Source organism: Acinonyx jubatus, chromosome C2 (genome assembly GCF_027475565.1).
Source record: "Acinonyx jubatus isolate Ajub_Pintada_27869175 chromosome C2, VMU_Ajub_asm_v1.0, whole genome shotgun sequence".
Lineage (NCBI taxonomy): Eukaryota > Metazoa > Chordata > Mammalia > Carnivora > Felidae > Acinonyx > Acinonyx jubatus.
Genome location: NC_069384.1, coordinates 7,643,438 through 7,659,796, shown reverse-complemented (window position 1 = coordinate 7,659,796; position 16,359 = coordinate 7,643,438). Strand labels below are relative to the sequence as shown.

General features: G+C 51.4%; 1 protein-coding gene across 1 annotated transcript in view; it reads right to left on the bottom strand.

The window, feature by feature from the left end:
- Positions 1–16,359, bottom strand: part of KCNJ6 (potassium inwardly rectifying channel subfamily J member 6) — a 263,546-nt gene that overhangs the window by 175,941 nt on the left and 71,246 nt on the right. The window contains exon 2 of the mRNA XM_027041614.2: positions 10,422–10,473. Within this exon, the coding sequence (XP_026897415.1) occupies positions 10,422–10,446 (25 nt within the window). The 5' untranslated portion in view covers positions 10,447–10,473. The remainder of the gene's footprint in view (positions 1–10,421; positions 10,474–16,359) is intronic.

Genomic DNA, 16,359 nt, shown 5'->3' with positions numbered 1-16,359 from the left:
GGGACGCCCGCGGTGCTAAGGATCACGGTGACACAGACCTCTCCCTAGGACCACACTGGCCTCCCCACGCATATCAGGGAGGTTTTGCTAATCGTGTAGAAACCTTGATGAAGGCACCTCTGGGCTGCAAAGCAATTCTCTGGGTCAATATTTAAAATCAAGATGCCTCCCTCCTTTTAAAGCCTTTGGGCCTGAAATTTAATAGCTTGTGAGGGAGATTAAATCAAGGCAGAAGAGCCTGCGACAAACGTAGGCAGCAATGTTTTTACCGCTGATCCCCTTAGCTCTTTCCTCTTGGCGAAGCCAGACTTGGTGAGTCTGGGAAGTGATTCTCTCCCACGAGGTGCCACGCACCTCCACCTGAATTTAGACTTCCCTGCGCCAGAAGGCAGGTGTTTCCCTTGCCTGCCTCCCCTCCCCAGACAAATTCAGGGAGGCAGTGGGAAGTGGTGAGCCCCAGGGCTGTCCCAGCTTGTCGCGAGGGGGGAGAGGGGGCTGGGAGTGGGAGGGGGGAGGGAAGGAGGCAGCAGCCCAGCGAGGGGGCTGGTGGGTTCCCTTCACTGGGAATATCAATGAGACAAAGAGGGTGGCACAAGGTAAAACGAGTTCCCCTGCCCAGGAGGTCACATTTGTCCGGGTGTGAGAAAACACTGCGCGCTCCACCTGGGCAGCGTCCCCTCCCCAGTTCCGGTGCTGTGTCCCGAGCTGGAGTCGGTAGATTTCAGTATTCTCCACTGCTCCCTCCAACCACCTGCTCACTCGTGTCGCCGGTGCCTTATCCCAGGCTTCTTAAACACGCACATGCCCGCATTCTCTTACTCGGGGTTGCCCACACTTGCGTGCTCACACTTGGGTGCCGGGTTGGGCATCTGTCTTACCCTCCAGCCGCATGGCCTGCCTCGGGGTGACCCCACCGGGGGGACGCAGCCTCTGATTTCCCTCTCGTCCCCCCTCAGTCTTTCCTGATGAAACCTGTGGTTCGCAGAGCAGTTGATGTGGGGAGAGGGGGAGGAATGGGCGTGGGGGGAGGAGGAGGGAAGGATCAAGAGCGGTGGCAGGTGGTGGGAGGCTGGAGCAGACTCTTGGAGCCAGGTGGCAGCGTGTGGGAGGAGGGAGGGGAGGGACAGTGAGACGGGGTGGCAGCGTGTGGGAGGAGGGAGGCGAGGGAGGAAGTGTGAGGGAAGAGAGTTTAAAAATGTATTTGTTTACTTTTTTACTTTGGGCTGGAGCAAAGGCAAGTGGTGGGCGTGTTTCCCATTCCCTCTGGGATCTGGGTCCCCAGCTTGGACAGGTGGCTGTACACTTGGGTCTTGATCGGGAACCATGGCTCTTCCGTCGCTCTGGGGAGTCACCTGAACACCCCACTGGCTGAGGAGCACAGCCTGTTGCTGGGGCATGTGTGGGTTGGGGGACGGGACAGAGACGGAGTTTTGGCTGATTGTGGCCACAGTGGATGGTGACAGCAGCCTGGCTCTGGCAACTGCCTCCACGTTGCCAAGCTGGGCTGGTACCATGGTGACTCACGCCTCGAACATCTCCCCTGTGTGTGATCGCCTTGTGTCAAAGGAGTGGAAACTGAGGGAGGTCCAAAATCCCCTTGCTCCCAAACAAGAGAGGAAGCCCCTCCAGTGAAATGCCAATGACACGGGTGCCCCCTGAGATGGGGACAAAAGGAAATAGCGAAGAAGGTTGGAGAGGACGTGGCTGCCCCAGAGCTGGGCTTTCACCGTCAGTGGCTTGGAAAGGCAAAACGAGCGAGAAAAATTATTGTTGAGAGAGCCAGTGGGGAGGTCCTAAAAACTGCTGTTTGGAAAGAACAACAGTCCCGGCAGACTTTAGAGGAGCCGGGGTCTCCGCCTCCCCTCCCCTCAGCCCACTTTCCACTTCTCCTGTTTCTACCAGTCAGTCCTAAGAGCTGTGGTCCTTCCAGCTCTCCTCTTGAACACTGGTGGAAAAATCACTTCCTCTTTCTGAGCTTCAACTGCCTCATCAATAAAACAGAAATACAAATGATTTGGTTGTCCCTAAAGTCATGGCAGCCTAGGCAGACAGACTCCCGAGGTGGCTGCCGGGGGACATTCAGGTTGACCACTCCTGCACGAAGCACGTATTGGTGGGAAGCGGTGGTGTGGGTGGACATTGCGGACGGAAGCCTCGGGAGAGTTCTGCAGTCGACTGGCCAATCCCACCATCGCTGCGGAATGAGCCACTGGGGTCTGTTTCGCTTTCTTCCCGCTTGGATCTAGAACAGTGATTCCCAACCTGTCGGCAGTCGGGGACTTTGCTCCCCAAGGCAAATGAAGTAATGTCTGAAGACTGGTTGTCATAAGGCGGGGCAGGGCTATCAGCACCTGGTGACTTGAGGTCAAGGGTGCTCTTAGACATCCTCCCATGCACAAAACTTCCCAACTCAGAATTACCCAGCTCCAAAGGCGAATGGTGCCCAAGTTGAGAAACCCCGACCTCGGTCATCCGGGTTCCAGAGGGAAAGTGCAGATATCAGAAGAGTTTCTCCGTGACCAAGTCTGACACGGGGTCAGAAGGTGGGGGTCAAAGCGATCTCCGAGATCTTGGACAGAAATGAGCTTGAGAAAACGGGTCTAGCCCCATCTCCACTGGCACCAAGATCAGTAATCAATTATACAAATATCAGGCACCCTATGTGGAAATTTACTCACTTTGCCGTTTTGAACACTGTTGTGTGTTTCTACCAGTGAAATCCTTTGAATTACAAGCTGTTCCGGGACAGGCTCTTCTGGGGATGGCGAGGGAGGAGCCGACTGCTGGAGGGAGGCTGGGCGGTGCGAGGCAGATGGAAACCACGGGAGCAATGGTCCTGCCTTGAGGGATGGGCAGGGAGAGGCGGGGCGACCAGGCGGGAGGACGAGCCTACCTTCACGGGGACGAGGCTCAGGCCACCGAGCGGAATGAGGGTTAGAGTCCATTACAGGCCCTTCGGCCTCAGAGCTGAGAGCTCTGATTCCACTGAACACGCCCCTGATCTCAACTGGAGAGCAGTCATCCTTGAATTTGAAAGATGCTTTCCAGTAAGGACAAGTGTGTGCCTCATAGTGGAAAAAAAAAAAAGATGACAGCTTTTTGGAGGCACACAGACAGGGAAGCACCTGCTGACTGTCTTCGGCTTTGGATCAAAGGAAGCTTTTTCTACCTGTTCTGTGGTAGCACTGAAATGATGTATTGCCAGGGGACCATATGTGCAGTGGGACCTTCTGGATAGATCTCCGTCCTGCTGCCCCTCTGAGCTGGTCCCCCTCTCGGCGGCCACCCTTGTGCTCCCTCCCCTCGTCCCCCAGGGCAGCCAGGAATGAATATGCAGAAAGGAGGCTGCGTGGGTCCTAAGTTACTAGGCGAGGTGGCAAAGCCAATCCGGCGGGCGTGAGTGGGTGAGCCGGTTTAGGGATATGATCTAGCTCCCGGGGTCCAGGGAGAATGAGAGAACCGGTCTCTAGGCAGGGCTTCGAGAACCTATCCCCAGAAGCACCTGTCAGAGCTGCTTAATAAGGCAAAGGCTGCTTCTGACAGTCTGAATGCTGGCCTGCACCCAGCCCCGTCGCTCATCAGGGTCCGTGCACCTGCGGGAGGGGGTCGGGCCGGCTCCCCATCCACATGGGGGGGCTGGGAGATGAGAAAGGAAGGCGGGTGGGGAGCCACTGGACGGGAGGCAGAAGGGAGACCAAGCAGGAACAAGGACAAACACCCTCCGCCAAGGGGGAAGGCAGAGGAGAAGAGAGGGCAGGGCAGCCCGGGAGGGCTGAGCGCGGCAGAGCCCTGGGGGCTTCCGGGAGACCTAACATTTCCTATCAGAGGGACCCTTTAATTCCCTGAATGGCTTTCGCCGAGGAGCTCGTTTAGAGGAGGAGGTAATGCAGCCTGATACAGACCGTGTAATGGCAGGACGGAGTAGTCAAGAGCAATGAGCTGGACTTTACGTTGGTCACTCGTGAGATGATGCTGTGCCTTCCCGTGTGGGCGTGACCTTGCGGCACGGATCTCAGCGTTTAAAGTGTCTGAGTTTTATTGGAAGGGAGAAGGTATGTTTGAAAACGCGCTCCCCGGTGGGCCCGGATTGAGCACCCTGGTGACTTCAAAGAATAGCTCTGCCCTGCCTCAACTGTCCCACACGGCCCCCAGCTCTCGGTCCAGCTGAGAGGTCAAGGCCTGCCGTGTGTGCTTGGACCTGTGGCTCTGGTCCTTGCCCGCCGGGGAGGGGGCTGCAGGGTGTGCTATGTTCTCCTAACACCTTGCCCAAGGGGGCCCAGCCTGGGGCACAGACACCCTGTGTCTGGGAGGGCGGGCACCTTCCCCAGGGGATAAGTGGCTTACAATATCCCAGCAAGCAGGATAGGCCCCCGGGGGCGGGACATAAAAGGGGATCCTGCTTCCATTCTCCTGGTCTCAGGAACCCTCGGGCTGGGGGACAAAGAGACCCTCAAGGCGAATGCTGATAACCTGCTTCCTGGAATTCTCTTTGTCTCGCTTGTTCCCACCTGGCTTCCTTTCCTTAGGAATTTCTTCAGGATCTTTGTTTCTCTTCTAGGCCTCGGAAGGAATCTCTAGCAGCCATCCCATTTCCTGAGGAGCTCTAAGGGGCCGCCTCCTTCCATCCCCTGACCTAGGGGTGACGGGGGTGACCTACGGTGTCCCCTGCCATTGCTCAGAAGTGAGCGGTCTCCCTGTCCCCTCAGGTTCCAATCCCTCTGTGTTGGGTTAGAGCTGGCCTTCTGCCCTCCTTCCAAGCACCCCTTTCCATGTTGGAAGCTGGGCGCGGCGTTGATGTGTGGCTAAGGCAACGAGAGCAGAAGGGACATGTGTCCCTTCTGGGTGGAATGTTAAGGTGCCGTGTCGATTTGCCGTGTTCTCTCGCGGCGGTGGAGATGGGCCCTCCAGGTGAGCCGAGCCGTGGCCGGCCAGTGTGGACACGTGGCCTGAAGGAGAAATTAACACGCACGTGGGCACGTGTGGCTGTGTCCATGTGTGCCTGTGTGTGCGCGAAGTGGCAGAAATGCTTTGTTAGCAGAGCATGACCTGGCCTCTCCCGACACTTTCACAGCCGCCCCATTTGCACCTGCGAGAGGAGGGGACCCTTTTCCTACAAAGGGGACCCTGACCAACCGAAGCATTCCCTTGACTCAGTACCTTCAAATCTGAACCCATCACATCAGTGTCTCAAATCACTCTTTCTCCTGCCTGCGTTCCCGGCCCGGCGGGGGGGGGGGGGAGGGGGGGGGGCTGGCGGAAGCTTCCGCCAGTTTCCTTCCTGAAGCGCAGAGCCTGGGTAGCGTGCGCACATCCTTCCTCCTCCTCTCGGTCACGTCCCCGGTCACGGCCTCTTTCACACACTCAGGTCCATCCTCGACGGCGGCCCCAGCTCCGTCTGCCTCTGCTCAGAGATCCGCCCCTCACCCCTTCGCCCCTGGGAGACACCTGAGCTGCGCCCTAGTCCTTTGACGATCTGACTCGTGCCCACGTGCCCAGCCATCTGCTGTCTTGCCACCCGGGCTCCTCACTGAGCCCACATCAGCACTTTGCTCTTCCCTCACACCTCTGTCCGTCCCTGTGCCGGGTGCTGGGTGCCTGACACTCACATTCCCATCGGCCGCCTGGTGGCACCCCCACACCCTTTGGGTGCCTTTACGATGCACATGCGCGCTGCAAGTCCGTGGAAGGAGAGCTTTGCGGGCCATCCGTCCCCAGGCTGCACGCTTGTCCGGCAGCCTCTGCCAGGGCCCCACTCTGCACAGCGGCTGGTGTCCCCTGCCTCCCCAGAACGCCGCACTTGGTGCGGCCAGGGACCCTGTTTTCCCGCCTTGCCCCGCCTTAACACGACGCCAGGGTTAGGACAGCGTCTCCACATGGAGGGAAGAAATGATTAAAGAAGCCACTGCATTTGCACGGGGTTGATTCAATGTGCAGTGATTGTAGCTGCTTCTCCCCCTTCATTTCTTCTGACACTAAACCGTTTCCAATCTAGGCTGACTTTGGGCGGCGTCTTGCATCCCGGAGGGATCCCCTCTGCGTTGATGCGGACGGCCGAGACCTCCAAGCACCCACAGAACAGGCCCCCAGCTCTGGTTATGGGCGGTGGGGGGAACCACCCAGCCCCCTCGTTCTCTGCGCCGAGCTGGGAAGGAACCGTCCTGGAACGCTTGGGGCACAGCTGATGTTCAGCTGTGTCTTTGGGAATAGCAACGAGCGGCACTCCTCTTTCCTGTGCAGGTGTGCCCCGCAGAGGCAGCGGGGCGGCCGGGGTTGGCCTTGCGGCCTGGCAGAAAGGCTCCTGGGGAAGGACTGGAAAGGGATCCTGTGGCTGGCAGAGGGAACGCTCAGGGCACGTGTGCCTGAGAGACGCTGGGCAGGTGGCAGCAGGAAGCCGAGAAAGTCAACCCCTGCCAGCATTTGGAGCGAGCCGCGGCCGGCCTCGTGCACCATTTGCCACCGCGGTGACGACCGAAGACGCGCGGCGCTGTGGGGAAGGAGGCAGAAGTGTGACGCCAGCGGGGTGCTGGGTGGGGGGCTTTGGAAAGGGGCCCTGCGTCCTGGAGGAGGCGTCGGGGCCAGCGTCCCTACCTGTTCCGCCCTGTAACCCCCATCACGGTGCGCAAGACGGATATTTGGTTATAATCCACGTTATTCACGGACCCGGGTCGTACAGCTCTCCACCCCCTGCTATATTTGACACGTGCCCTGGAGCTCGAGGTGTGGGGAAGATGCACCAGCACGCATTGCCCGGGAAGTGAATTATCTACAGGAATCCACATAAGCACAGCCTACCAAGTAGCTCAGACAGACCATGATCCCAGAGCCCCCAGGTCATTTGCACGCCTTTGGACATCTCCAATCTGTCACTGTCTGACTTAGATTCCAGCGGCTAGGGCAGCCCCTGCCCTCCCCAACGTCATCTCCAATGACAGCGCGATGCAAGATGGGATTTCCTCGTCTGGGTCACCATATGCCGATTTATAGACAAGGTTGGCAGTCCCCACTGGGTCAGCCTTTCAGCTTGATTTCACTTAGTGGCTGGGGTACTAAAGGGCCGGTACCCGAGGGGCAAGCTCAGAGTGATCTCTTCCAATGTGGGTTTTGTTTTGCACCATTTGGAACTGGGCTTCTGGTGGTGTAAATATGAGTATATCCGTTTCCAAGGTGCAGACACAGATTAAAATGTCAACAGGCAGTGGTAAAAAAAATCAATAGCCTTTGAAAGGTTGAGAGTCCACAGCTGGTTAAGGCCAGTGTGCAGTTTCCTAATTTTAGACCGTCTGTCAACACCTCTCCGTGCCTCCTCTCCTTTCTGCCTACTTGTCTTCTTTTGCTCCTTGTGATTTTGTACCTTTCCTCTGGGTCTCTTTTCATATATATTTTTTTCCCGGGTATTTTTCTCATGTGAACTTTTGCTGTCTCCCTCTTCCTCCACACAGCTGATTTTTTTCCTTTCTCTATTTTTCTTTTTCCTTTTCGTGTCCCTCCTCATTTCAACCGTGCGACATAAACATATTTTGAAAAGTCATCTTACTTTTATCAAATAAAGTTTCTTTTAATTAAACATTTAAAAATCTGCTAACATGGGGCGCCCGGGTGGCTCAGTCGGTGAAGCGGCCGACTTCAGCTCAGGTCATGATCTCACGGTTTGTGGGTTCGAGCCCCTTGTCAGGCTCTGTGCGGACAGCTGGGAGCCTGGAGCTTGCTTTGGATCCTGTGTCTCCCTCTCTCTCTCTGCCCCTCCCCCGCTCACGGTCTGTCTCTGCCTGTCTCTCAAAAATAAATTAAAATTAAAAAAAAAAAAAAAACGGCTACCATTTCTGTGTCTTCTGTTTGCCCTTTTTTGTAAAAAAAATTGGGACACCGCATAGGCTTTTTTGAGGTGGCGATTAATCACCCCCGGAAAAATATATTCCTTCTCCCTGCTCTGGAAGATGAAGAAGTTACCTATCTTCATTACAGTATTTGCATATCCATTGATCACATTTGGACCCGTATGGTGACAGGAGAATTCAATCCCATTCTGGTTCAACACAGAGATGTTCTCCTAACCAGATGGTTTTCGCTTGGCAGTTTGACAAGCAAAGTGTTTACTGACTCTGAAAAACCATTCAGTGCATTGTGTCCTGGGCATTTGTGGTTCTGTTTATGTCCCTTTTCCCCAGTGGCCATGGATTTGATGTTCCCATCAAATGCATTGTGTCGTAATTGTATGCTAATTCTTTGCTTAGCCTACGGATAGAATCTCCCTACATAATTATGTATTTATTTCCTTGTAGATTTCCTATGTAGAATCAATGTATAGCTGTGTACAACATTATTCCTGAGTTTAGTTTTGATGAAATGTTTATTAGTGTTGACTGCATGATTAACTTTCATAGCGAGTGCCTACAAGAATTCTGCATTTTTTGTAGTAGTGTTCTTTACCTCTATAAGGCTCAGGCGACTGGACTGTTGGGTGCGATTCCAAGATCTGTTCTCACTCTTTAAATTTCCTTGTGTGTTGAACATATCCATGTAATCGTTTTCATAGAAGAATGGCAATACCCTTTCATCTGCCCCAAGGGTTTGGAATTCAATTTTTACAGACTTCTCTTAAGCCAATGGATTCATAGATCAAAGTCATTAAAATTATTGCAGAGGTAACCCGGAAACTGAAGCCCCACAAATCAGCAGTCCAGTGGGGGGCTCTTATTTAAATGCATCTGGATCCCACAGAGATAGAAAAATTAAAACACCTTTATCAGAAATTGTGACCGTGTCGAAAATATTGACTCGTATAGCACCCTTAATGTTTTATTTACGACTCAGTTAGACTAGTTAAAAAATTCACTGAACTAGAGTATCAATTTCTAACACGGAACTAATTATAAAAACTATTAGCATCACAACTCACACACAACACCATCCAGTTCAATTTGCCCCCACGCTCAAGACTCCATTTGTTGATAATGATGCTGGGTTCCAGGCCATCGATCCTTCCAGCATTCAGAGAACCTACGGGTCTTTTGTGCTGGTGACTTTGGAGTTAGAGATTAGAACGAAATCTGCAAACGTGCTGTGGATCGTGAATCAGCTGGTGTTGTCCACGGTCCCTGCATATTTTGACCACATAGGCTCGTCAGTTTTGTGATGGTACTGGCCACCTCACTCTTTCCTTCTAGGTCTGAGAAGAGTGCATTCCGTGACTTAGCTCCTCTCCCTTGCAGAGAACCAATTTGGGGGTTTTCAAACCAAGGAGCAAATGCTTTGCAACGTTCCAGTCTGCAAGACTACTGTCAGAAAGACGGGTGAGGCAGAGACAGGGCAGGGATGATACAGAAACGAGTGTAAGAGAGGCGTGTAAATGCTGGGGGTGGCTGTGCAGTCCCCCTGTGGAGTCATCATTTACATGGTGAAATTAGCCTGCGTTCGAGATAAAGGAAATCAGGAAATTAGGGATTTGGGGTCAGGAATTAAAAAATTCAATGTAAAGAACACTTTACCATCATTTTTTTTTCCGGGAGGGGGTACACTTTGGGGGATGAGGATTCATTGACTATGCTACAGAAAGACACATATTTTAATAGTCTCATGATTTAGGAATAGTCGAAGGAGAAAGCAGGGGCCAAGATAAATGTGGGCAAGATTAACGCAGTCGAATTTAATAAGGCGTTCATGGCCCGAATGATGATGCAGAAGTGTCTGCAACCTTCCCTTGTAACTTGAGATATGGATTCTATCACCAGGACAATGCATATTTCCAAAGGGGGAAAAAACCCCCGCATTGTCTGTTTATTTCATATCCACGCGGTCTTTAATATTTAAACTTCAACGTACAAAGCCACATGTCTCATTTTGCAGGAGGAGGTATTATATTAATCCCTCTTTCCTCTTAAAAGTGCTTCGTGTGTCCCGTTTATCTAACTTACGCGCTTAGAGCCTGATACCACTGATCTGTTCCAAACCTGAATCATTACCAGTTACTTCCGCATCAAACACCCCAGTTTTAAATCCTCGAATCTGAAAATTCGGAAGCACACCGGAAAGGTTTAACAACGACAAGCCATTCTTTCTTTCTTCTCTTTCCATAGGCTGATGATCCAGCCTATGGAATATCTGCCCATAAAACGTGAGCTGACTGTACCTAAACCTCCGAAAAGCGAGATTGGAATTATGGTGGGTCCCGATCCGCAACACAGACCTATAAACAAAACCCCATACTGGGGTAACAATTTCAGCACAGAGTTCAGTCCCACACAAGACGACTTTCAAGTAAAGCACCTTGTAACAGCAACACAATCCCGTCTACGTGAAATAGACCTCGGTGATCACAAGAATGGACGAGAAAGACAGATAATCACAAAGCAATGGGGGTTTTGTGTGACTTTGTGGTTTTCCGTTTAAAACCAGAAATAAAGAAGAAATTTCCAGTTACTCACTCATGGATTCTGTCAACCTGGCCATCGCTGTAGTTTCTTCTTTGTGCTTTTTCTGGAGATGAGAAGAAAAGACATTCATGTAGAAGACACCTCTGAAATGGGAACTGACACAAAGGATCAGATACAGCTCTCTCTCTTTCTTTTCTTCCTCCTACATTAGAATTTGGTCACCGGTGATGAACCGAATTTAAAAATCTCATGTTCTGGCTACTACATAATCAGTCACCGAAAAGAGACTTTTAGGGCATTAAAAAACCTTGCCATTGCTCTTGGAAGGGAGTGTCTGTCACACTGATTTTGGATATATATAATTGGTGACGCACGACCAGTTCTCAAAACCTCTCTGACACTGGATTTTTGACATCCATATGCCAATCTTTGCTTTCTATTTTCTCCTGGTGAAGCTTTTTTGGTATTTTTGGAGCTGGTATTTTTGCAGTCATTTGATTTCTTTTTTTCTTTTTTTCTAAAAGCTAAGTAGATTTTATACATTTTTCCTTTGTCTTACTTTTTTGAATTCCTGGGGTCTTTTGAAAGTTATCCCTTTTGATGGGTTCATAACCATATCTATTCTGGGTTGAAACTTTTTGTTTCAGCTGGGATATAGGTTATTACCCACTGAGTTTGCGAGCCAGAATGATACATACATAAATGGAATCTGTCCTAATGGAAAAATTACTTTGAGCTGTTAAGAATAATGGTCATCTCGACTGTAAAGTTCTCTTCAGTTTTTTCAGATTTCTTTAATTTCTGTGGGTTCTTAACATGTGCAGTAACTGAAACATTGGCCATTGTTTCACTTTTTTGTAGCCTGATTCTTTTCCTGAGTATGAAACGAATACATGCTCATTATTGAAGAACTCCAAAAATACTGAAAAATTATAAATCAGAAAATACAGTTCTCCCCCAAATCACCCCCCCCCCCAGAGGAAAATCACTGTTTACGCTTTGGTGAAAACCTTTTTATTCCCGTTTCTGTACCTATGAAAATCCGCAGATACGGAAATGTAATTCCTTTTTTATAGATATAAATATCTACACTATCCGTACAACATCATCAGCTACTTTTTCCCTTAACACCACATCCCACATCCTTCGAGGTCAGTGCGGTAGACTACAGCACATTGTTAAAAGACTGTATAGCATTCATTGTGGATGAAGGCACCGTGATTTCTTCAAGCAGATTCCATTTAATTTGCTCACAAGTTTCCACTATTCTATAAAATGCTGTGATGAGCATCCCTGAGCTCACACCTTGGTGCACCTGTCCTGTTAACTACTTAGGACAAATCTTAGGGTTAGAATTGTTCAGGAAGTAGGAGTACTAAGAATTTTGACATATCAGTTGTCCCCCAAAACGCTGGATCTGGGAGTGGATAAAAGTATTCATTTCTGGGACACCTGGATGGCTGAGTCAGTGAAGCGTCTGACTTCAGCTCAGGTCGTGATCTCGCGGTTCATGGGTTCGAGCCCCGCGTCGGGCTCTGTGCTGACCGCTCGGAGCCTGGAGCCTGCTTCGGATTCTGTGTCTCCCTCTCTCTCTGCCCCTCCCCCGCTCACATTCTGTCTGTCTGTCTGTCTGTCTGTCTCTCTCTCTCAAAATTACGTGAACATTAAAAAAAGATTTTTTAAAGTCTTCATTTCCTTACATTCTTGCCAACTTGCCCATAGCATGAGAACATTTCCCCCCTCAATCTTGGCCAAACTGATAGGCAAAAAGCCAAGTTTCTTGTTATTTTCTTATTGTCCTTATTCCTTCCCTGCCCTTTTGTTTCTGAACAACCACAGCGTTCCTTCACTTGCAATCAGTACCTCATGGACTCTCCGTTTCACGTGGTCGTGCTCTAGCCCCTCTGCCATCAACATGTCGGTTCCTAGAAGCCAACGTGGCATCTATCACTCCCCGTGGCCACGGTAGAGCGCTGAGCAAGTCACAGCTGCCTGGCTAGCGCTTGAGTCATCGCGGCTCGGGTGCTGGCACGCGGCTCACAGAATGATTATTCACCCTGCTGGCGCCACTCTTCCCGAACTAGAAGAGTCCGCTCTCAGTGTCAACAAACCACTCTGTACATCGCAGGTACGCGTGATTTTCAGGAGGCCTGAACTCACAGCCACGCGATCGGCGCGCTGCCTCTTCCTTAAACTGATCGTTGCCCTTGAGAACAGAAGGACCCGGGAACCGCGACCCACCCTCCTACCTGTGGGGGCATCTGACCCACGATACGCAGCCTGCCGGGTGGTTGCTGCCCGGATGCGGGAACGGCATGACTATGGAGAGGCTAAGAGTGTCAACCGGGGCAGGCGAAGAGCAGCTCGTCGCGGCTCACAGGGATGGGCACAGCGGCTGCTTCAAAGCGGGCCCACTCTAGCGGTTGCTGACAATTTGTGCATGAAAGCAACTCCAAGGTGAGAATTCTATGACGATCATCCGTGACCTGTAGGACAGGTCTTGTTCTGCCTCCGCCTGCTCTGGGTTGACGATCCACGACAACCCTGCGCCTAGCTCTGCTGTCACCCCCCCCCCGGTGACACGGTGCCTCCTGGTATCCTGGTGTGTGGCCTGCTTTTCCTTCATTCTCTGGCTCCGTGCTCCTAGGACCTCACCCTGGATCACTGCTCACTTCAGCTTGGCCCTCCTGCGATGGCCCCAGTGGTGAAAGTCCCCAGAGCACCGGCACCCAGATGCCAGGCATTATATCCTTCTGAGGCCCTGTCAGTTTCGTCCATCTTCCTGTGGGTGGCACCACCTTATTCTTGGGACCCAAGGACCCTGCCACCTTTCGTACCTGGTCCTGCTGGTGGGTCGGCCTTGCAGCTATTTATTTTGAGGGAAGGAGGAAGACACAGAGAGAGAATGAGCAGAGGAGGGGCAGAGAGAGAGAGAGAGAGGGAGAGAGAGAGAGAGAGAGAGAGAGAATCGCCAGCAGGCTCCACACTCAGTGCAGAGCCCTACGCAGGGTTCGATCCCACGACCGTGAGCTCACGGCCTGAGCTGAGATCAAGAGTCAGAAGCTCAACAGACTGAGCCACCCAGGCGCCCCACCCCCTTGCAGCGATCTTCATTCAGATGTGTCGGATGTCCCAGTCCTGGGGAAGCCAAACACTGCCTGTATCAGCATTTCTCTCCTCCCTGTCGTCGAATGGAAACTTCTGACGCCAAGGGGGGGAGGGGACCTTAGAAACCCTACATTTGGCTCTCTCAGTTTGACTCATCCGTATCATAACTTATGCTGGGAATCATGGCATCTGTTTCCGTGTTCAGTGGTTCAGTCGTTCTACGGGCTGTCTTCAAACTCCTGTCCCGCCCGCATTATCATCAGAGGGCGGAGGGTTGCACCTGCAACCCCGCTGAAGCACTGACATCCCACTCTCGGCCCCCAGCAAATCCTCCACCTCGTCTCAAGCTCAGAGTTTCCTCCAAACCAAACGTTCCAGTTACCAGCCTCACAACACTGGAGAGAGGTTTAGAATTACGGCGCAGGAAAGCTGGAAGAGATTCTTTAAGAGATCGTCAAGTCCAACCCTGCGGGGACACAGTCGAGGAAACCGAAGCCCCTGCCCAGAGCGGAGGTGCCACCGTGCGGGTCTCTTCTCCTGGTCGACAGCCTCTACTCCCCCGGAAATAGGAAAGGCCACCGCCCGCGGGGGTACCGAGACAAGAGTCCTCACCCGGCGACCTCGGCGTCACGTTGGGGTTTGCGGCGTTTGTCTTCTCTGTGTCCCGCAACAATATCTCTGATTGTCTACAGACGGCTGGTGACCGGCTCTGACCTCTCCGTTGGGCTTCTGGTAGGTACTGGACGACTCCACCCAGATGCTCAATGGATGTTCCAAAGCAACCTGCCAAAGCTCCTCTGTCCCTCACACACTTCCGCCAGCCCTCCCACCCGGGCTTCTTTCTCCATTTTCTGCCTTCAGTTTATAGCATCACCACCCACGTTGCGCCTAAGCCAGAAGTCTGAGAACACACCTCCCTCTCCTTCTTCCACACCCCCAGTAGTTCACATGTCTTCAATCTAACCCCCCTTGGCTGCTACCGTTTAAAGGGACCATTAGTGTTGCTTCCACCTGCCTCGGGTCGCACCTCAACACTGAAGGGCTTATCCTGCAGCAGCCCCGGGGCTCTATCTAAAATGCAGACTTGACCCACGAACGCTCAGCTCGAAATCTCTCAGACTTGTCTGGCAAGTAAGCAGTTAATCCTGGTCTTTCCGCCAGGGCTGCTTGGCGGGGATGGTTCTGGCCTCCACACTCACTCTCTTGTTGTAGCTACTTTCCTTCCCTGGCCACCACTGTTCCTTCTGCCTGGACACCCCAGTTTCCATTTCCTCTTTGTGTGCCCAAATTTACCCCCCAAGAACTCCACTGGACACAAGTAGATCTGTGCATTTCCCCCCCTATTCTACTGACCACGTTTCCTGACTTTTACTTCTACGCCTGTTCATGCTCCAATGCATCCTTGTATCACACCGCATCATTTGTGATGGGGGTAAGAGATTCCAGAACCTTTGGGAAAGTCAAGTCCCGCCTCTCCGTAGCCTCCTCTGAAGGCTCCTACCAGTGCCGCTGTCACGGCCAGGATGCACGCGTGGTCGACCAGAAGTCTCTGTTACTGAAAAGCCCTGTGGTCCTGAGCAAGTCATTTTATTTTTCTTGGCCGGCATCCTGGGTTTTCTCTTTACAGGCTGGTCGGCTGTTCGCTAAGGTGCCCCCAGGACGAGGGAGCCATGTGAAGAGGATGTCTATAAGTGCTTAGCTTGGGAGAGGGTGTGAGTATTGGTAATATTTTAAGATTTAAAAAACAGATGTGTTTGCTTTAAGAATTTTCCTTACGAAATATCTTTCTTCCGGGAAGCAAGAGTTTCGATACTGGGGATAAAGAATAAGTTTACCCCTTGTAAAATGAAAAGAAAACCAGAAATGCAGGCATCTGTATTTTGGCCTGAAATTTTATTGTTCTTATTTACTGTGTCTGTGGTGCTTGCATGTTCTTATCACTTTGAAAGAGAGAGAGAGAGAGCGTGAGTGAGAAGTACAGAAGGTGGAGAGTCCAGGAACGAACCTAGGTCTAGAAAGCTGTTGGCCTTGGCTTTGCCATTTCTTAGCCAGTTCCCATGAACTTCTGGGAGCTTCAGTTTGCTCATCTGTAAAGTGGGATAGATAGTGTCTCTCTGTGTTTCCTCGCTCACAAGCCCGTTGTGAGAAAAATGAGAAAATGTGTGTTAATACACTCATGGATTATATCCCTGTGTGTGAGTGTGTGCGTGTAGTCATTATTCTCTTTGGCTACCATGTGAGGGCTGAGGGTTATGGTCTGTTCTTGCTATTTGAGGGCGAATAGTGTCAGTGGCTTGTGGCCACGCACCTCACATCCCCATTTCCAGAACCTTCCACCAGAATACAAGGTTCCTCTTGGAAAAGCTGAATTCTTTTGCTTTGGGAGCCACGCTACTTACCATTGTGTTGTCATGCATTTAATGGAATAACAGAAACACTTAAAGTTTCGAGGAATCATGATGACGTGTTGAAGCAAAACATGCCCACAGATACTTGAAAAAAATTCTGTCTGTTGTGTTGAAATCACATCAAACCCCTCAGGTAGAATATAGGCCCTCAGGGATAGCGGGGATTTAGTTTTCTTATTGTTTGTGTTCTTTCTGCTATACCTGGGGATGTAAATAAAAGCTCAACAGTTTTATTGGTGTGTGTGTGTGTGTGTGTGTGTGTGTGTGTGTGTATGTATGTGTGAGAGAGAGATTTATGCCCACACTCCTGTTTCAGCTGAGGACTGCGTAGCTTTCTGCTGGGACCATGCCAGAGATATACTTCTCTCTGTCTGACATGACAGAGAGGTTTTTAATGAGGGCAATTATAACTGAGTCTAACTGTAGCTCAAAGCTAAGCCTAAGAAACTGTGTGTGTGTGTGTGTGTGTGTGT